At 33.8% G+C, this 24,125-nt stretch overlaps 1 protein-coding gene across 2 annotated transcripts in view; it reads left to right on the plus strand.

Moving 5' to 3' along the window:
* Positions 1 to 24,125, plus strand: part of LOC126770482 (protein winged eye) — a 104,026-nt gene that overhangs the window by 49,660 nt on the left and 30,241 nt on the right. For both annotated transcript variants that reach the window (XM_050489873.1, XM_050489874.1), the window contains exons 2-3: positions 18,578 to 18,663; positions 18,804 to 18,872. In XM_050489873.1, coding sequence (XP_050345830.1) covers positions 18,606 to 18,663; positions 18,804 to 18,872 — 127 coding nt within the window. In that variant the 5' untranslated portion in view covers positions 18,578 to 18,605. The remainder of the gene's footprint in view (positions 1 to 18,577; positions 18,664 to 18,803; positions 18,873 to 24,125) is intronic.

Consider the following 24,125-nt stretch of genomic DNA (forward strand, 5'->3'; position numbering starts at 1 on the left):
GCACGAGATGAATTATAATCACAAATTAAGCACATGAAAATTCAGTGGTGCTTGCCCGGGTTTGAACCCACGATCATCGGTTAAGATTCACATGTTCTTACCACTGGGCCATCTCGGCTTTAATATATAGTCGATAGAATTAATTTCCCATAATGATGTCCCTTGTTTATAAAATAAAGATATTCCGTATTAATCTACAAAAGGGCTTACGAAGCAATCTGTGTTGAAGCGTATAACCGATACAAAGTAACCCTCACCCGTTGTAAGCACTACAAACATCACGTAGCACCGTTATGTAGGTTACCTATGTACATATGGTCTATATTCTATGACGAATAACATCAAAGACAAGATTAATTAATTTCTCTTAGAACGGGATGATCCAGATAAACCTTATGTGTATGTGATGCGATGAATCTTAGTTTAAAACATTATAGAATTACTATGTAATAACAAACTTTAATGTCGCCGATGTTCATCTTAAACTCGTAATGTTAAACGTGCATGCAATATTCATCCTTGTTTCTTTAAATTTATCATTGTTATTGTTTCAATTTCGAATGTCAACAATGTTCATATTGTTGTTATTGTTAAGTTTTGAAATTATTTTTTTTAGAATCCCATTGTAAATTATGTCTTGCTATGTTATTACCTAATTTGGTGTTGTATTCCTAAGCATAATTATCATAGATTCTGGTATTTCACATGTGGTACAACTGTCCTGTTCCGTATGCTGTTAATTATTGCTCATTAACTCTTTTCAGTCATGTTACAAGTATGTTTAATTTTTAACGCACTTTCTCGTAGCTTCACTTGTAACTACGTAACAAAGTCACTGTGTAAATAAATCTAGTAGTCAATTTCAGCCTACCTATTCAGTCATGACGTTATAACTGTTTTATTTTAAAACACTTTCTAGTAGATCCGCTTGTACTCGTCTTTTGTACTTACTTAACAAAGTCACTGAGTATAAAAGTTTAGGTAGTAAATTCTAACGTCAACCTGTATCCAAATGTCAAATCGATTTGAAACTTTATATGTCTACTGTACTATAGTTATCTACGAGCAGTTGATCGATTGACGGTGTAAGGAGGTGGAGAATAGTCTTCAATGGCTACTAATAAACCCCTCGAGTCGGGACTCAGTTGGTATTGCTTTGACAAGACCTGTACTTTAAACTTTATAGTGAATTGTCTAAATTATATATTTTTTTATAACCATTGCTACGTTGTAATTAAACTTTTACAAAAACGCCGTAATGTAAGTGTCCATTAGCTGTTGATATTAAAACGTATTTCTCACAGTAGAGCGCATAGTTTACAAAGCGTTTCATTAAGTATTTTCCAGGTATTAAAACACTTATAACATTACGATAACGGACGTGGATCAAAGGTCATAACGATTATTTCTGTTAGGTATATTACCTATAAAGGACTCACAGGCACTTAAGATAGCACGTAAGACTGTTTAAATTTATTTAAACTTTATTCAATTACTAGACATGGTAACCATTACATATATATTTACAAATACAACATAGTCGCCAAATTACTTTTAAGTTTTTTTTTTATGAGTTACGTGCAAACATAGGTACATATACATACTATCAATAGTTAAATATAATGAATACCTTCTGACTGACTGTCAGTCAGTCACGGCAGATAATATCAAACGTTAGGTAAATGCGCAGGGTGTATTATAATACACATACATATATGTTCTCTATTCCGAGCCAAGGGAAGATTTAGAAGGGGATCAGGGACAATGTCTTAACGTGCTCACGGTGCAGTGGTGTGAAACGCAGACAGTTCCCTAGTAATAGTAAAGACAACTAGAGCGAAAAATTTAGATACGTTTTAGATCAGCTAAGATTTACCCAGGACCTCAGAATTTGCACCTTAAACTAGCCTAGGATGACATAAAATATTGTATTACTAGTATGTAATCGAATAATTGGCAAAAGTCATATTTCTTATTGATTGATTGAAGTAAATGATCAATCTCTGTCTTGAGGAGTTACATAGACACGAAATGAAAAAAAAGTATTATAAAAAACTGAGACGTTCTACCAAAGATTTGATTTGGTGACCTTTCATTTAGTCATAAACTGTTTGTTCTATCTACTGAGTTATCAGATCTATGGATGTTTTTTTGAATCAAAACACTTATGAAATCAAGTCGTCGTAGCCAAGCACTACCACATGACCGTGAAATTAGCAAATCATTGTCTAACAGATAAAAAAAGTAAGTTCTATTCGCATACAGCTGAGTACAACAGTTCTTGATACTGTTAAGAAATAGTTCTGGCGTACCTTAAAAAACCGATTCGGAATATGGATGTAATATAATACAAATCGTTATGTCATTAATTTATCATTGAATATTGTGTGACCGAGTGGTAAAAACGCGTGAATCTTAACCGATGATCGTGGGTTCAAACCCTTGCACCACTGTATTTTCATGTGCTTAATTTGTGATTATAATTCATCTTGTGCTTTACGGTGAAGGAAAACATCGTGAGGAAACCTGCATGTGTCTAATTTCACTGAAATTCTGCCACATGTGTATTCCATCAACCCGCACTGGAGCAGTGGAATAAGCTCTAAACCTTCTCCTCAAAAAAAAGAGAGGAGGCCCAGCAGTAGGACATTCACAGGCTTTTACGGAATTGTGTGGTGCCTGCAAGGGAAATCGTACCTAATTACTGTTTGGTCATGTCTCGAATGCAGACGTGAATCGTGAACCTGAATCTGTGTAATTAAGTGCTCAATTTACTTTTGACAAGATCGTTATGTTACCCGTAACGGGCACAATCTAATAAATTGTCGACTTAGATTAAAATAAAAACACCCAGTCTACAAAATGTCTTATTATAAATTCGCTTGTTTGAGGCTGTACATCATTATAGTTTATAGGTTGAGGAGGAAATATACTGTAGTGGAACAAATGTCGGATCTTAAACGTAGATCGCGTTTCATAAGGATAAGTAACTTAATTTATCTTATAGACACATGTTATATGTATACATGTTACTTAAATAATACCGCAAATGTTATTGTTTGTTATTAACAATATTGTAACCAACACTTGATGCAGTGGATTTGGTTCCAAACTTAGGAGAAAGGAGGTCTTTCGCTCAACATTTAAGTTAATACTGAAATAGGTATAAAATGAATAAACACTAGTTTTGTATATACCGAATAAAAAAAAATTAAATCACCAAGATTTATTTTGTATTTGTCCTTGTTCCTGTGTGTATTTTATTCAAACAAATTATTTTTTATTTATAATGTATTTGTTATGAACTGAAATCTATGAAATACCTGGTATATACTGGTGGTAGGGCTTTGTGCAAGCTCGTCTGGGTAGGTACCACCCACTCATCAGATATTCTACCGCAAAACAGCAATACTTGATATTGTTGTGTTCCGGTTTAAAGGGTGAGTGAGCCAGTGTAATTACAGGCACAAGGGACATAAAATCTTAGTTCCCAAGGTTGGTGGCGCATTGGCTATAAGCGATGGTTGACATTTCTTAGAATGCCAATGTCTAAGGGCGTTTGGTGACCACTTACCATCAGGTGGCCCATATGCTCGTCCACCTTCCTATTCTATAAAAAAAAAAAAAACCATAAATTCAAACGAAATTTATCTGTGTGCGTTTTAGCCGTTAATATTCCGCAGTTCCCAAGTTGATTCCGCTGTATATCTAGTAATATGAGAAGTGTTCTGTCGCTATCGCCTTATCACCTGACGATCGTTCCCAGAAACGCCTACCTAGCGTCCAGGTAGCTGCGTAGAGATGAGACGTTTTTTATTTATATCGACATATCGAATTACATTTATCTATTAAGCATTTAACTTATTTATTAACTAAAAACAACATTGTTCTATTAAATCTGTTATATATTTTTTCTTTTTTACGAACTAGCAACTAAGCTTCATGATGTTAAGTGGACCTCTTAATGGAATAGAAACTAGTACTGTAAGAAATGTCAAACCACGTCTTACAAACGGAACAAGGAATACGAAAAATAATATATAGCTGTTTGTCTAAACGATTTTTAGTAATAGTATTAATAGCAACCTTTTGAAGTCAAGTGTTTTTTTTTGTTGATGTCATTTTGAGAAGGCGCTAATTCTAGCTTATTCTACTATGCTCCAAACGGGTTATAATGAGCACACGTGGCAGATTTTCATCCGGCACATTCATGTTTCATCGCAATTCTATGTGCCAAATAAGGATTAATTATGTTAAAAAATTGAATCATTTAGATTTATCTTAATGTATGTATTTAATTTATCATTATATATGCTGTACTTATTTTTTTATTTTAAAAAATAAAGTAGTTTTCGAATCGCTTTTAATGTTATTATTTTTTTGTAAAAGAAATATAAATTTTCAAATGATCAACAAAATAGGTATTTATATTAAGATAAGCGCGGTTCGAACAGGATAATTATAATCAAATATATCGAATTTCATTCAAGCATTTATACGTCGTCTTCTAAGAGACTCTTTAACTTAAAATAATTCCAAAGCTATGGAATTGGAATTAGTCACCTAAAATACATTAGAATACTTTAAAAGTTTTACATCTTATTTAATATATTATCTAGCTCAGTTCTCGGTCTCCTAAGTCAATAACCTGATCAACTTATATCTGTCAATAAAAATTAACTCTAAGAAATATCGATAAGATTATATTCGCTTCATTTCCGTCCCCATCGGGCACACTTCCCGTCCTTTAGATGGTTTTTTACAACTATTTTACTCCACGAATTATTGTGTCGTATATTTTATTTTAAATCTCCAATCGCTTAGTTTAGATTTTTTTTACTGAGTTTTAAATTGGTGTCGAAGGATTTTTTTATGTATGTCTAACCAAATATAATATATAACTACACCGATGCAACTACAGCTAGATGCAAGTACTTTTTTAAATATAAAAAAAATATTTCCATTTTAATTTAAAACGGTTGTAATCGTGGATTCACTGTATTGAATTACTCTTGGTGATATAGTTTATGAAAACTTATAGGGTTAGGTAACTTACTTTTTATTTGGTAAAATGAAATAATAACCAAAGTCCAAAAACAAAACGCTCATTCATCAATATCATTCGAGACCTTCAGCAATAACAATGCGAAGAAGAAGAATTTTTTAAAATTGATTTTTGGAAGGCAGGTGATTAAATAAGCCACCTGATGGCAAGTATCTTCACTCCCACTGTGCGAAGTATAAACGTCTCTCTTCAGCGTCATTCTAAAGGACTTTGTGCCCGTGATGACGCTAAAACACTGGCTAAGTAAAAACAGTGGCTTCAAATATTTACACAGTAATACTAAGTATTGATGTTTGGCGGTAGATAAATTGATGAAGGCATTAATGACAAATATTCCTGCGCTTGGCAGTAGTATATGAAATAAAACATTATTTCCATTCGGTGAAAACAATGTAACTACAATTTAAAAGTATACAGAAACAACACCAACGTGACTATAAACATCACTATTCTCCTGTTATGGAAACACGAAAACGATAAATCAACATGATTTATAATGAAAATAATATCAATTAAAGATATTCAAAATAACGCTTCATAAAACTAGCTCGAAAACAAAAACGCGTTAGACATTTTTGCAATATGTCTGAGTTAGGTACGACCCTAATATAAAAGTACTTATACATTTTAATTTGCTTAGCATCCACTCGGCGCTCCCTGTTCATTTTTCCTCCTTGCCACCCTGAAATTATAAATCCTAGGCCAGAGATAATTACATCTGCGTGTACCGGGGCACCATGACCGTGTAAGTGAAGGGAGCGTCTGGCCCTAAATAAACACACCACTCGCGTTATGTGTCCCTGGTATGTGATATATTTAAATATATGGAGTCTTATCGTGTTATTTTTTTTTTATTTGAATTTAATTTTAGGTTTCATTCAAAGGTTAACAAACTCGATATTTTATTGTTGCTTATTCTCGGTAGAATCTATATTCCGAACCTCTGGTAGTTTTTATTTAAACTTATATTGTAAAGTTAAGATTTCACAAAACCAGATTTCATTTAAATAATTTGCTACTGCGCTCTTCTTAATTCAAGCAAATTTTAAAAGGCAGGTAACAACTATCTAAATTAAACTATATATATTTTTTTTTTGTTATACTTATATTTATTTATATACTTATATTTATGTAACAAATCCATTGAAGCATTCAAATGGTAAAAAAAAACCATATTTATTGTATAAAATACATACGTAATGTAATACACGCACTATTAAATATTCATAAATACTTTCTAATAAAAACATTACTATTTTTTAGTTAGGGTAGGTCTTATATCAAAAAGTGTAACAAAAACTACATTTATATAAGCATTTATATTGAACTTTATTTCTAATGACATACGGCACACGTTATACAAAGCTATCGCTGCTCTTTCTATGCTATCAGAATATCTCCCACTCGTACCGCTCTAGTAAAAAACTGCGAAACAGAATCTTGTAGCGTCAGCACGCAAAAAAATCAAAAATAATATTCAAATTCATTTATCCCTTTTGTATCATTAGCATTTAAATCGAAATACGACGGTAATTTTTAGGAAAGGTGCAACATAATCGAAATAGCTTGTTGATCTAGTGCTAGCTTATAAGGCTGCAGAACTCGGGGTCCTGGGTTCAATTCCCGGGTTGGACCAGTAAATATTTATAGGGTTTCTTATGTCAAGAAATTCTCATGCCTCAGAAAATACGTAGAGCCGTCGATTCTGCGTGTAAATTCTCTCCGGTCTGGTAGGGTTTTGTGGCCTATAAGATTATCATCTTAAGGAAAAGAGAGAACTTCTTTTTAACACATACTTGTGTAATTGTAATTTACATCCTACAACGTAGTTGACTAGTGTCCATATAAAATGGCTGCCATAGCCAAACTCGGGCAGTACGCCATCGTAAAAATCAAATTGAATATGTTTTAAGACTAATATCATAAATTACGTAGGTATATAATATCCATTATATGAAATATTTATTATGATATGATAAATTTAGTATCATTATCGCTACAAAGAACATGTACCGTAAAGTTTAATTAGGTTATTTTTTTTATTTTATGAGTAATTATCATATGTGATAAAATTGATCTATGCACGCAAAACGTCGAGTCGAAATAAATTTGCGCTGCGAATGATTTGTGCAAGCAATTATGGTAAGTAGTACTTTTACTTAGAGGCGTTAGTGGCGTGTCGTTTTGTCGCTAGTCATAAACCTGTCCGGAAAACATTAATATTGTTGTATGATTTGTTGAGCTGTCGTACCCACTTTAGACTAATTGAATAAATTAACTATACATGAAACTATGTAGTGTGAAGCTGAACTCTTGTTTCCGTTGTATCTTAAAAAAAACATTATTCGGAAGTTGAAATCTTAATAATTTTCCATGCTTATCAAACTCTTTAATTATTATACTATAATTATTGAAATGCTTAGACGAATAAGTTGTTCTGCAGTCTGCTATTCTGTAAGAAATAAATTCGTATCTCACTTGTGAAATCTTGTAAACCTAAGTCTGTTTACATGTGATACGCTGTTTTGATCCGTGTATCCTTTAAATTTTAGGTTTATAATAGTCAATGTTCCGTAACGTGTTCTGAGGTGAGTTTCGAGTTTGTTCCTACAGAACTCTTCTGAACTTTTTGTTCGAGGATCTTAGGACCCTTAATTAGCTTTCTCGACATCACACGAATATAAAGACTGACATACATACCATTACAATTTTCTCAGTAATAACAAAACCCAATCCATTTACCTATATTATGCTAATATGTCTTACATTAAAACATACAAAATATACTGTCATAATCGGATATTATTTTATTTAAAAAAAAAAAACGGTACGTCATAATGCGTCATATTAGGTTAATGATCACAATCAAAACGTAATTAGATTTTTAATGACTATAGATAAAAGAAATATATTTTTCTTGTTTACCGTACTTGTTTGCGTGAAGTGTGTGACGTCACGCTCGCGTAGTCTTATTCAAACGCCCTTCGGTCTAGAACTTAGATACAGAACGGGCTTAGAACTTACATAGTATAGGTACCTACGTGTTGCGTGGGTCCCCCAGTGTGGGGAGACATAATTGCTGTCTACCGGTTTTAATAAAGCGACATCAAAGTAAACACTGTTTATGTGATGTTATAGGCGTTTTATGGCTGGGAGTAATTTTAATTTACAATTCAGTCTTATTCGATTTGTGTAGCCAATACTTTGCATCCGTAATTACATTGTTTATTTTGTTCACTATTTATTATAATTACCTGTACTAAATATAGATATACAATGCAGCTTATAAATTGTTTTACAGTAACATATAAAATATAATTGTTGTTGAGCATCGTGATCATATTAAAATGCCTTATAAATACAAAACTAGCTATCGTAAAATGAATTACAGTAATAATAATTTTTCATGAATACACACATTAATTAAGTAAAATAAATTAAATACTCTTAATTATTTCAGTATTCATAATAAATAATAACTCAGTGTTCTCAGTTCTCAGTGAATAATTTAAAGTATAATACTCAATTACAATTAACATTATGTATCTACGTTTTTATTTACATCGAGTTAAAATCCGTAACAGCCTGTGAATGTCCCACTGCTGGGCTAAAGGCCTCCTCTCCTCTTTTTGAGGAGAATGTTTGGAGCTTATTCCACCACGCTGCTCCAATGCGGGTTGGTAGAATTCACATGTGGCAGAATTTCAGTGAAATTAGACACATGCAGGTTTCCTCACGATGTTTTCCTTCACCGTAAAGCACGAGATGAATTATAATCACAAATTAAGCACATGAAAATTCAGTGGTGCTTGCCCGGGTTTGAACCCACGATGATCGGTTAAGATTCACGCGTTCTTACCACTGGGCCATCTCGGCTTTTTTTACATCGAGTTAAAAAAAACTTATAAATATAAAAGTCGTAATTGTTTAAATTCAGTATAAGAAACAAATAAACATTATAAAATGTATTAAATCATGTTATATTGTATATACCTAGTGTGTATATTTAACTTCAATAAAATTATAGAAAATAAAAATGTGTAAACATACAGAATTTTTTTAAACACAGACGAACACACACAATGCTCAGATTTCGATATAAATGTAAAATTATAATTCATTGATTTCTAAATATATGTAAGTATACTTAGGTTAAAGACCTTTTCTATAAAATTTCCTTAAAACAAACAATTTTGTTAGCCATTCGCGCTGTTTGATAACAGTATCCGAATTCCGGTTTTGATAAGAGATTATTGTAAACGAAATATAAAACGCGCTTATTGCGCTGCCCAATTTGCCTTATAACGAGTTCTGCGTGCAATTTCATTTACTTAGAATTTGGACATTGATGTCTGGTTCCTTTAGAAATGCTTAACTGCCTTGTTGTTCTAGTCATAGGTTCAAACCCCAGGTCGGACTGTTAAAACGTTATATATTATATTTTAAATAAATTTATTAGGTTTCTCTATTGAAGATTCTCAGTAGAAGCTCGAAGTCTGGACGTTGGATTTGTGTACACTCCCGTACTACGGAAAGTATGTAAGAACGTTTATTAAGCAAATGCTATTGAATAACGCCTCGAAGTCTGCCCTGTAATCGGTAAGCAAAACGAATCGTTTCTTGTACATAGGAAACGGACATAAGTTAATAGTGAAATACATCCAAGAAACACATAGTTTTACGAATTCGATTGTCACGCATTAAAAACACCAAAGCGAATTGACACCGAATGACATTTCACGTGATAAAAAAGAAAGATGATAGTAATCGTTTCAAGTCAAATAATACACTACAATAATGCTTTATTGTAAAAATGATAGAGCTAATCTACGAGAGCGATCTCTTCCAGACAACATTGGATAGAGAACATTAAATCGAATATTGCGGTGAGGTGTACAATTTTAATATCAATATGTGAAAAATAATTCATGTATAAAACGTTGCATACAGTCCCATATATTAAGATCAAATTTGTTTGCAACAAATTCATACTTTAAACAAATAGTTATTATAGAAATTTCATTTAAAAAATTATAAAATTGTATGGACCATTTTTTTTATCGCTGAAAAAACGCATTACCTGTTTCCCTCACGGGAACAGTGGGTGGCTCGCCGGTGTCCAAGGCGCCGAGTGCGCCACGGGATCGCTTGCATGTGCTACCGTGACGTATTGTGAGGACCATTAACCATCCCTTGGAAACATAGATATTATGTTGTATGGCTCACTCACCCTTCAAACCGGAACCCAACAATTCTATTGTAATATTGCCGTTTTGCTAGAATACCTGATGAGTACCTACCCAGATAATCTTGCACAAAGCCCTACCACTAAAAATGCATAAATGAAACTGCATAAATGATCTTAAATCTTTGATTGAGGATAATCGCTATTTATGTGCTGGAGCTTAATGTCCATTAACAACAGACGATTTTCAAACTGTCTAACTGTGATTAAGATCAAGTCTAATAACACAGCCTAACTATGAATTAGGAGTGAGTGAATGTACTCGACAACTAGCTAACTTTAAGAGTAGGTAATTATCGTGCTCTGAATATCGCCTGGTATAAATATAAATAATACACTTTAAAATCAATCCGCCTGTTGTTAGATTTTTATTATAACTCTTAAGCTATTACTCTCGATAGCTTAACGGATTACCGATCGCCTAGCGAGGTGAACGCTGTAAGTTTGACCCCGACTCCTCTGGCTATAGTTTACAAAAACTCTAATACAAATTTAAAAAATGTTCTCGTAATTAATTTAGTCTATATCTTGTGGTTAGAACGCGTGAATTTTTACCAACGATCGTGGGTTCAAACCCGGACAAGCACCACTGAATTTCCATGTGCTTAATTTGTGTTTATAATTCATCTCGTGCTTGACGGTGAGGGAAAACATCGTGAGAAAACCTGCATATGTCTAATTTCATTGACATTATGCCACATGTGTATTCTACCAACCCGCATTGGAGCAGCGTGGTGGAATAAGCTCCAAACCTTCACCTCAAAAGGGAGAGGAGGCCTTAGCCCAGCAGTGGGACATTAACATTGTTACTGTAGTGTAATAATCGTTAGTGGATGATTTTCCAATCATTATGGTACCAAATAAGTATACCTAGTAAGTGTAGTATTCCTAGCCCTTCTTCTCCACTCCGCAGAAGTTTGAACCCAGTAGCTAATTTTAGCCGCTCGATATGCGTATTCATAAAAACGTTACCAGATCAGCCATTCGTTATAAATTTCTGTCCGGCCAGCTCAGATCGCGTGTATTGTTTATTGATATGTATATATACATATATAATTATATACGACATAGGATACATTATACATGGTTCTGTCAATTGTGACGCGTTTAAACTTAATTGCTTAATTTACACTTTCACTGCAATTTTCATTAAATACAATTAGTTAATTGCGGCTTAGCTACTACGCCGCCGCTTCGTTTGGACACTGGATATAACCGATGTTGAGCAACCATTGTATCATTTTATTTTATCTTCGTTTAAACATTTTAATTACAGAACAATTATGGCTTTGAATGTTTGAAGGAATTAATTCGTGTCATTATCTTTGAAGACTTCTTTAAAAATGGTTGTAAATATTAATCAACATTTTTTTTAAAGATAAGTTTCAGTTTTACAAATGAATATTATCTTTTATTTAATATTAAAAGACGAAATGGAAGATCAGCAACGAAAACTTACTTACTTTACTTATAGGTATATAAAAAGAGAAAATACTTCAACTTATTCTAGGAATCCATTGGATATGAGATCTCCTCCGGAACTTTTTAATTTCCGTACCACGTTCCTTACGACTTAGCAACTTATATTCCGAACTCAAAACCCTTACTTCGTCTTATAGATAGAAATCAGAAATAGATATATAATATGAGATGAGATTTACAAAGTAAAGATTGCGTATTTAAGCATATTTTGTCATGGCGGTTTTATTACTTTTTTTTTAGGTCAATGAACCCGTTGGCATGTATCTTGTATTATTACGTGTTCCACGAAAATAGGGCTTTGTGTAAACCCGTCTGGGTAAGTAGTACCCGCTCATCGCTTATTCTACCGCCAAAGAGTAACTTAGTATTGTTGTGTTTCGGTTTGAATGTCGTGTGACATAGCCATAATTGTCGGCACAAGGCTAGTATGTATCTCACAGTGCAAATTTCTAGGGCCGGTAATGACCACTTACCATCAGGTGACGTATTTGCCTGTCTGCCTACAGATTTTAAATTAAAAAAAAACACATCAAGATATCTTCCGTACAGGTTTCTAAATTGTTTTACTTGATAACATTGCATTATGCCAGTAGGCGCTTATTAATGGTTAAAGTATGATGATTTAACTTTAACTTACCCAAGATATTTGGATGAGACGCCCCTCATTTGACGTCAAAAGAATTTCCCCAGCAACGACTAAGGCGGAGGCTAAAAGGGGGTACCTTATTGGAATTTTCTAAGGTTTCCTGATCCTAGCGATGTGGAATAGAAACGAGCTGCTTAGCAACATTCCCTTTACGGGGGATCTATGTAAGTAATATTAGCAAATATTTTTGATATCAATGTTCTTGAAATATATAAGTAAACAATATTTGTTTCCATTTCGGTTAATAAACTTTCAAACAATAATTTCAATTCATTCATTTTGTTTACGATAAGACGGCTTATGTTCTAAACAAGTTCGTAATTAAATTGATAAAGTACTTTTAAAAATAGATTTATTTTTATTTATATTGTTAATGTTTAAAGTAAAAATATCAACAATACATTTATTGTTACTAACTATTATTTGCAGAATTAACATCGGATAAATGTTATATGTATATTAACTATACTAGTTTCCACGAGTGGAGTGCTTCACCAGCGTTTAAGGGGGAAAAGGGTACTCTGAACTTTTATGAGACCCTGATAACGTGTATATAAAATTTCGTGATGATTGATTGAGTATAATTTAAATTAATATTATTAATTTAATTTTAATTACGTTAAAGAGTTATAAACAAACTTACTTTCTCATTTAACTGACTCGAAAAAAAAAACCCACGTTCTATTTCAGTTATAGACAAAAATAGCTTCGCTATCCAAAATTGAACAACTTTGATGCTTGGCGTTTTTACTTTAGGTTATAGGAACATAATTCATCAAAAACGAGGCGATTAATGATTCGTAAAATGACAACTAGCCATGAATTCAGATTGACAGTGACATTTCGGCCTATAAAATGCACGTCGACCCCCACAGTGCCAATAGTTCACGTTGAATAGCCGACGAGTTTTACGAGTTCATGATTGACTACTGGCCCTCGCGCCATACTACTTGTACCTACCTAGGATACTGTGTCTGTAGTTGAACTAGCTTACTCAACCTTCAAACCGAAACACAACAAAACTAAGTATTGCTGCATGGCGGTAGAATATCTGATGAATGATTTGTACTCCTTTTTTTTGAGAAAGTTTGAAGATTATTCCACCCATGCGGTTTGGTGGTTACACATCCTATGTTTCCGGTTTCCATACTATCACATATCCTTCGCAGCCGAGCACGAAATTAATTATAAGCGTAATTTAAGCATATGATTTTGTGTTAGCTCGGGTTTGATCCGCAAAATCCGTAATGGTACATAATTATCAGTATGATATTTGATATGTATTATATGATAGTTTTTGCCATAAAAACTTTATAATATTACTTAGGATACATATAAAATATCGTACATGGAAATATGTAGTCTTAATAGTTAAAATAAAAATGACATATGCAGTTATCGTATTATTTTTATTAAATAGGAAGCCAACGCTGTATACAATTCTGTTTCTTATTCTAGAGTACAATCTTAAAAAACTAAAATATTAAAATGCATACCTCACTTGTAAGGTTAACTTAACAAACGTAGGAAAAAAATAATAGAACATTCTTTGTAATAAAACTTAAAAAAAACAAAAAAGAACTAAATTACGCGAGCAAAAAAAGAGGAATTATTTATAAAAACAAAACACGCAAAAATTATAACGTATGCAGATAAAGAAGCACGTTTGTATGTGTACACAAAAGCAGGAACTACAGTAAACCAATACCCATATCACATATTTAATTATAGGGGAATGTGAAATTTGTTTGCTAATCTTGATAGAATTTGAAACTTATATTCCCATCAACAAGTAGTGAAATATTAGCAGTTAATTACAGGTATATTCGTGAGTTAGTCTTTAATTCGTGCAAAGTCAATAGTAATGCGGCGATACTGCTTTCCTAAACCTGATTGACTGTTGGGCCGCACGCGATCATCGCTAATACTCGGTCTTGTTTAAATATCTGTCAGTAAATATGAATTTTCTTTTTTTTTCATTTTAGAATGGTAAGCGAGGTAATGAACCACTCGTCATTTTATGTTCACTCATAAATTCTGAACTGCAAGTTATTTTCGTTGTAATTTCTCAGTGAAATTATTTACATATTTACGTATATTAAAAAGTATTTGTTATTAATTCAACTCTTAATTTTAATCATTACATAAACTTAAATTCAAAGTTGCAATTTTTCTCTCATTACGCCCAAATAATGCATATCAATGAAAATATATCAATGATTAAGATAATACTAGTTAACCGACTCGACTTCGTACTATATTGGGATACAATAAATGTGTACATAAAATATTTATATCGTAATACGTAATCATTTGTTTACGCGGCGCACGCCCGTAAAACTCGCATTGGGCATGATTTTTTTCCAACATCTTCAACAAATGCCGTCATATTTCAGCCAATTACACAATACCTTAATAAGTCCTTAATCCAATACCTTAATTATCGTTTGGTAGTTTTTGAGTATATCGTGTTCAGACTCAGGCAGACTCGGAGGGGGGAATATTTAATATTATATGAAAAGAATTAGTCAGTGTTCTTAATTTCGTACTACGCTATTTCTGTTGTTATTTCGTGAATAGTAATTTTGAAAGTACGATTGCAGGTTAATTCTTTGAATTCGGATCGCAATGCAAACATGACCACACTTCAACAGTGGAATGACCAACTAAAAGTTATAAATTATAAGACATTGTTTCACTCACTCTTAACCGTTGTGTTGAAGATTTTCATCTTTTATTTAGAGACGCGGTTCATTAAATTTACTTATTTATATTATCGCGAAAATACATCATCTTGTTTTTGATGATAGATTGAGATAGTTGACAGAAATATGTCATGATATATGAATACGAGTTATATGAAAATATTTAATTTATATTCTAAACACTACAAATTCCAATTCGGGAGATTTTGTCCCCGTTAAATGTTTTGTACTTACGTGACGTCAAATACTACAAAATATCGGGTGTTTAGTATTCAAATATGCTTACGTAATTTATAATTAATTATGCTTAAATAATTTATAGATTTATATTAAAAATAGATCTATAAATTATGAAGTAATAAGAATGGTTTTATATCGCATCATATAAATTATATCTATCTGAATACGAGTTCCATATATGTATATTTTGATGCAATGATCGTATTTAACATTTATACATTAACTTTTGGGTTTTATCACATTAGTTTAAGAGTTTAATTACTATATTCCAATTATAACATGTTTGAAAATATATATTACAAGACTGTAAAGCGATTCCATGACGATTTAAATCTATAATCTACTCGAGAATTCTCAGAAGGCGCAATCCCTTTACCTGTAAAAACTTTGAAATGGGTCAACTTAATTTATTCCCACATCTCACACTTCGATAGAACACGGAACAATGAAGGTTTTTTATGTGCGTCTGTTTCGTCCGGCCGCCTACTTCTTGGCACAGATTACTTTAATTCCTTCAAGCGATTCCAAACCCTACCTAATAAGAATTAAAGTTTATATTTACACAAATTAAATGATGATAATAGGTTATGTATTTTTAAAGCTTAAATTAAAGGTACGTGGAACAAGATTAGAATTCTTGAATTTATGGTTTCTAATTAGTTAGCTATATAACTTGAAAACACTATTAAATTTTCCGCTGTTCCAGCTGTCTGTTCGTAAGAGACATTTTAATGATTTGATTACTTGAAGACCTATACGGAGATTTGATGTAGCTTGTTAGAAAAACGCCGAGATGGCCTAGTGGTTAAAACGCGTCAATCTTAACCGATGATCGTGAGTACAAACCCGGGCAAGCACCACTGAATTTTCATGTGCTTATTTTGTGTTTATAATTCATCTTGTGCTTGACGGCGAAGGAAAACCTCGTGAGGAAATCTGCATGTTTCTAATTTATTCTAACAACACGCATTGGAGCAGTCTGGTGGAATAAGCTCCAAACCTTCTTCTCAAAGGAAGAGGAGGCCTTAGCTTAGCAGTGGGACATGAATAGGCTGTTATTGTTGTATTGTTTGTTACAAAATAGTTTGATTACTTGTATAAGAAATATTTACAACTTTGAATATAAATAATGTTTTTAAAATTATATGAAAATCTCATGAAATGTTTTCAATCGTAGCGTATTGTAAACAAACGACGCGTGCTCATTGGTTATTTCAAATTATTTCGTTAATCCAGTGTTCAAAATGGAATATAAATTGATAATTATATTACATACCATTGCTATTATTGTTCTTAATCAGATGAAATATTTATACTGACACATAATTAAATGTCCGAGTTACTGCAATTATATTACGTATTTTAAAAACGTATTGCAAACCAAAAACGTTAACTAAAGACGTTTTTTATTGAACGCTCAATTATTTTATTGTATAAGATTATTCATAAAATATATCGTAATTAAAATTAAGTAAATATAATGAAATAACAAATAGAACAAACCGAGGGTTGCTCGTAAAATTTTTGTTACGTGAAATTTTACTTACAATTTAGTCTACAATGAATTTAATATTCCTTAAATTGGAAACGTGGTTCCATAAAACCTTATTTGTGAGATATACATTGGTATTTGGAACTATTAAAGTAGAGATACAGTCAATAGTTCTTGTAGATTTATAATTGGGTCGATTTTAATCATTTGAAATTTGAGCCCCATTCTGATGAAATATTGCAATAATATCACCCAGATATAATATCAGATATAATATCGCCTAAAAGCAATGTTTATTATTGTTGTGTTCCCGTTTAAAGGGTGAGTGAGCCAGTGTAATTACAGACATAAGGGACATATCATTGTACTTTCCATGGTTGGAGGCGCTTTGGCGATCGCCAATTTCTATTGGCGTTGGTGACTTACTTTGCGGTGGCCCATTTGTACGTCCGCTTACATATTTAATAAAATAATATAATATTTCCCGTAACAGGCTGTGAGTGTCCCACTGCTGGGCTGAAGGCTTTCTCTCCCTTTTTTAGGAGAAGGTTTAAGTTTAAGGTTTTTATATAATATTATGCAGTATAATTCACGATCATACCACAATCACCATCGACTCAAAGACCAACACTTTTTTTTTTCGAATAACCTTCATACACGGCTTTTCAGTTAGTGTTCAATTATTAGCGAAACACTTATTTATAATTATCGATAATTTTGGCCAGCTACATTTTTTGCATTGGTATAATTTTATTCTATAGTAAAATGTAAACAATAGGCGACGTTGAGCTAAATGAGAGCGAGGCTAAAAGCGTTTTCATGTATCGACGACACGATTTTATTAACAACACCGCTACTTACCGCTTCACTTCGCGTAATGTAATTAAAATGTGTTCATAAATGAACTTTGTAACGTCAGTCTGTTTACGGATTACTGGACTAATTTTGTAGGTAGGTTAATAGGTTAATGCCCTCTGCCTGTAAGCCTGTAAGGGTAATTCGATAACGAAATTTTGCTAAGTCAAGCGTTTTAGGCTTTGGAAGCACGCTAGGTTATTTCAATCGGCACACTACTCTGTTGTTTGTTGGCATTTTAATAGTTTATTCGTTCTAAAAATATTAATTGTAAATTTATTTTAACTAACAAGCTATTTAATACTTTTTTATGTATATTTTTAATATTTAATTTATTAAATATGATATACCCACTCATCAGATATTCTACCGTAAAACAGCAGTACTTGGTATTATTGTGTTCCGGTTTGCGTATACTATAAAAAGAGGTTAAATTGTGATAAAATTTTGTCGAAATGTTTTTTTTTTACTAAGTAAAGAACGTTTGAAATAGTTTGACGATATTCTTTGGTAAATAAAAGTGATATCAATACAAACAGAACGCGGATCCTTATTGTTTAAGATATTTGGACCCGCATTTATTCACAAACAAAGGTTCGGTCAGCGAGAAAAATGTCAGTTATCACATTCTTAGGCGACTCGACCTTTTTCTTCAAATAATTTGAAGCGACAAACAGAGAAAAATTATTAGGGTAGCCAGTAATTCGAAATGTTCAAACAAAATAGCTAAAAAATGATTCAATTTTACCTAGATTGTTATAGTACAAGAATGATGTAGTTGCAATAAGTATAACAACTAGGAGAGTATAGTAAGCTTGATAGTAATGTAATTGTGGTTTGTCCGCAGGTGGTGAGGTGGTTCAGCACGTGGGGCGATGCTGGGCGGGGCGGCGGGGGGCGCCCGCTCCCGCCCGCCCACTGATCTGCACCAAGGTATGCGAGCCTGGTACTCGAACAACTTTTATGCTAATTTTCCTTAGTTCATTTGGAAAAAAAAATCTAAATAAAACTCGTCTTTCTTTTGTCTTTTGTCTACACATACAATTTTTTTTAAAAATTACATTATTTCACAGGTGTCACGAGATTTCCACTGTATTCACTATTTCCAAACCAAGGTGGCCGATCTTCACAGATACATAAAGGTAATTAATATTTAAGTCTATGATCTTATGAAATATAACCGTAAATCGAAAATAATTAAAATTACATTTGTCTTTTAAATAAATACTGTAGTGTATTGTATAATATAGTTACTGTACAAATCATAACCGCGTGGAATAGTGGCAGGAATGCTAGCAGAATTTCCCCTTTGAATCGCAATTCCGATCCATAGAAAATATTACACTCCGTCTCATGGCCAGTAGTGACCACAAAACGCAGTGTAATATTTTTAATGAAAGTTTGGCTCTATTGCTTCAAGGTCCAAACGTTTCAACTGCAAACGGACCAAATCATAAATAATAAAATTATCTCAAAACGAAAACAATGGTATTCCAAACAAGAGATAAATACTCGTTATGGATGATAGTTATAGGCAATAAGACGAGCTGTGTTATATTTTTAATGAAAGTTTTTGCATTATTACTCCAAGGGCCAAGCGTTTTAACTGTTTCATTTCAAGCATACAAGTTGTAAAAATGAAGTAAGTTTAGCTGCATTATTGTTACAAAGTTGTATGTTGAACATGTAACGTTAGCTAATTAGAAAAACATGGAAAACCGCGGGCGTTAACTAGGTAACTATTATATTTTATTATATTGCAACATCATACTTGCAACATCATATTTACTGGTGGTAGGGCTTTGTGCAAGCTCGTCGGGGTAGGTACCACCCACTTATCAGATATTCTACTGCAAAACAGCAATACTTGATATTGTTGTGTTCCGGTTTGAAGGGTGAGTGAGCCAGTGTAATTACAGGCACAAGGGACATAAAATCTTCCCAAGGTTGGTGGCGCATTGGCTATAAGCGATGGTTGACATTTCTAACAATGCCAATGTCTAAGGACGTTTGGTGACCACTTACCATCAGGTGGCCCATATGCTCGTCCACCTTCCTATTCTATATAAAAAAAAATACAAATTTGTTAAAGAAGTTGTTCGTCATTCACTGCTTTTTCAAATTGGTTAAAAACCATTACGGACAATCGGTTGTGTTCTATGAAATACCATAAATGTAAGGATACATTTTTACACGACTGCCCAATTAAAGACGTGTAATGGGCTCATGTATGTTTTTTACCCTTATCCCTCCCTCTGTGGCACACCGCTGATGATACAAAGCAAAATCGCCATGTTGGGGATGGACGGTCGCTGCGACCTTAGTCCAAGGGATAACATCGAGGCTATTATAAAAACAGCTTCACGGAAACTCAGAGTTCTGAACAAGGTGCGGCGTTTTTTCACGCCACAACAACTGTGCCTGTTATACAATAACGTACACAGGTACGGTCTTGCGTTGAATATTGCTCGCACCTTTGGGATGACTCCGCTAAGTACCCGAGGCCTTGGACCGGTTGCAGCGACGTGCAGTACGCATTATTGGCGACGTAAAGGTCACAAACACCCTTGAACCTTTACAATTGCGTCGCGAGATAGCAGTACTGACCGCTTTCTATCGACTGTATCACGGCGAGTGCTCTTTGGAATTATTCTCTCTAATTCCTGCTTCCCCCTTCCTTCTTTAGTCCACGCGAGCTGGTTCTCGATGTCACCGCCTAACTGTGACATCAATTCCATCGCGCACAAAGAAATTTGGCAACTCCTTTCTTTGTCGCACTACCAAAAAATGGAATTCCTTACCAGCTCACGTGTTCCCCTCCTCTTACAACCCGGGTTGCTTCAAACGAGGCGTGAAGAGGCATCTTGCGGGCCGGCAAGGCGGGGACGGCTAGTACAGAACATTCTTCCCGACTGTACTGGCCGTCGTCGCGTTTGGACTCTACTACCACTTACCATCAGGTGGAGTAGAGTCATTTGCCATCCCGGGGCATATAAAAAAAAATGTTATGTGAGTTTCTTTATTCTGGCATAACTTTTAATTGAATGAAATTTTAGAATCCTTGCATTATTCACACTGGCAATACATTTTTTATATTTTTAACGTTAATTTCTTATAAAGTACAATACCATATACTAAAAACTGTTAGGTCACTTTTGAAGTTCATAATAGAAACCAATTTCCTTATAGAAACCTAATTAATTTATTTGTTTATACAATTATTATTGTTTCCTTAAAGCTGTCAGTGGTTAATGATTTCCATACAATGAACAAATTGTATGTAATCCAGTTCCCTCGGAACAAGATAGTATGATATATATATATGTATATGTATTTATACATGGATGAACGCTAAAAATTTCGTGTGATACAGCAGGTGATTTTCATGAGATGATCTAGTGGTTAGAACGCGTGAATCTTAACCGATGATCGTGGGTTCAAACCCGGGCAAGTACCACTGAATTTTCATGTTCTTAATTTATTTTATCTTGTGTTTATTATTCATCTCGTGCTTGACGGTGAAGGAAAACATCGTGAGGAAACCTGCATGTGTCTAATTTCATTGAAATTATGCCACATGTGTATTCTACCAACCCGCATTGGAGCAACGTGGTGGAATAAACTCCAAAACTTTCTCCTCAAAAGGGAGAGGAGGCCTTAGCCCAGCAGTGGGACATTAACAGGCTGTTACTGTACTGTACAGCAGGTGTTTTTGGCTTTCCGGAGCACGTGACGTAAAGGATTTGTAAAATATGCAGACGTTTATTTAAGAGCCATTGGTTCGGTACCTGTTGGCAAAGGACTATTGGAATGAGCTATTATTATCTTATTAGTTTGAATGATTAGCAGTAGAATAAGTGCAGTTAATGGCGCAGTGGTTACGAGTGAATCTTAATCGATGATCACTGGTTCAAACAACTGAATTTTTATGTGGTTAATTGGTGTTTATAATTTATCTCGTGCTCAGCGGTGAACGAAAGCATCGTGAGGCATCTGCATGTATATATTACTTATTTCACTGAAATTCTGCCACACGTGTACTCACAATACCACCTTCTCAAAGGGAGGAGGCATTAGCTCAGTGAGACAGGCTGTTTATTTGACTACTTTAATTTTTATTTTTTTTATAGAATAGGAAGGCGGACGAGCATATGGCCCACCTGATGGTAAGTGGTCACCAACGCCCTTAGACATTGGCATTGTAAGAAATGCCAACCATCGCTTTCATAGCCAATGAGCCACCAACCTCGGGAACTAAGATTTTATACCCCTTGTGCCTGTAATTACACTGGCTCACTCACTTTTCAAACCGGAACACAACAATATCAAGTACTGCAGTTTTGCGGTAGAATATCTGATGAGTGGGTGGTACCTACTCAGACGAGTTTGCACAAAGTCCTTCCAGTAAATGATAACCATAGCTATCCAGATGGGCTTACACAAACCCCATCATTTATTAATTAATTACACAGACAACATTCGAACGTCTACATAAATTATTTTTGGGATAACTTTACATACAATTTAATAAAAGAAAACTATACATTGTAAAAAAAGACCTTAACAGGAATGCATGAATCTTCAGATCCTATCGTTTGTAACAATTATAGAGGTCCGTTTGAGTGACGTGCGTGTAACGTAACGTGTCTGACAGACGGCTTCTCGGATTTAGTGTTTAATATGTGGATCTTATGAATATATCCTGTGACAGCGCGCAAAACGATATTAATTTAAAAAAAAAATAAACAAGGCCTCGAAGAAGCACAAGCTGTTATGTATTTATATGAGACTTAGGTCTGTTTTGAATCGAAACATTCAGTTAGTTTAAAGCGTGTGTGATGCGCGTGAAATTATATCGTGTCAGATAAATTACTATAATTTAGATATAGTAAAAAAAAACATAAGCCGAGATGGCTCAGTGGCCAGAACACGTGAATAAGCAAACAGTGCGGGGTTCAAACCCGGGCAAGCACCACTGCGTTTTTGTTTCAACTTTGCGTTTAAAATTAATCTCGAGCTCGGCGGTAAAGGATGAGGAGTCGGTTGCATTTGTCAGATGATTTTGCTATATGTGTACACCAATCAGTATTATAGCAGCGTGGTGGAATAAGCTCGCAATCTTGGAGAGAGGTGGAGATAACCTTTGCTTAACAATGGGACATTAATTAAAACAAAAAAAATATACATATTATAATCGGGACACATGCATTGTTATGTATTGTATGAAGAACACTCTTGAATATCTTGATTGATCATGGATATAAATTGTTACCATGATTACCAGGTAAACATAGAATACGCATCATTTCGAAAGTGGAAAATACATATATACGAAGATATATTGTCACATTTTTTTATGACGCGTAAATAGTTAATTCCATGTGTATGACATATATTTGTTAATAGTTTGCTCACATCGAAAACTTAATAACAATCAGCCTTACTTATAAACGATGCTTATGGGTGTTTAGTTGGCAAACAATGGTTTCTCTCTTTCTTTCATCATTAACTTAACATATTAAAGAAGAAGACAGCATTGTTTAACTAGTCATAACTAAGCAACATTTATAGGCAAAGCCGTATGTGTCATCTGTCAGTTGGAATAAAACGAAGCGTCTGTAATAGCGTTTATCCAATTTCGATATGGTACACTGAAAAAAACACGCATGACAAATGGAACTCATTAAATAACTGGTGAAACTGTGAGTCTATTTGCGGGCCGGAGCCCGGAGGGGCCTTAATTATCACTGTGTCACTCGGCGGCGACTCCCGCGCATCGCACATGTGTTCATTACTCGCTATACTTCTATTAGTCGCACGAATTTTAAAAATACTTTTTTGTTATGTTTTTACTTGTTTGTTTTAGATAGGCGGTAATAAATATAATTAGTTAATTATATATAAATATATATATATATATATATATAAGCCGAGATGGCCCAGTGGTAAGAACATGTGAATCTTAACCGATGATCGTGGGCTCAAACCCAATTTTTCATGTGCTTAATTTGTGATTATAATTCATCTCGTGCTTTACGGTGGAGGAAAACATCGTGAGGAAACCTGCATGTGTCTAATTTCACTGAAATTCTGCCACATGTGTATTCCACCAACCCGCATTGGAGCAGCGTGTTGGAATAAGCTCCAAACCTTCTCCTCAAAAAGAGGAGAGGAGGCCTTTAGCCCAGCAGTGGGACATTCACAGGCTGTTACATCATTACATCATATATATATATATATATAAGTTCATCCAATAATTCTTTGTAAATTCAAAATGACATTATCTATATTTCACTGACTTTTCGGACTTGTGGTTAGCATTTAAGTCTGCGAATCCTGGGTTCAAATATACCGAGTCTCGCTTCGAAAAAATCATTTTAGTAGTTAGTAGTAAT

The sequence above is a fragment of the Nymphalis io genome, chromosome 9, assembly GCF_905147045.1.
Source record: "Nymphalis io chromosome 9, ilAglIoxx1.1, whole genome shotgun sequence".
Lineage (NCBI taxonomy): Eukaryota > Metazoa > Arthropoda > Insecta > Lepidoptera > Nymphalidae > Nymphalis > Nymphalis io.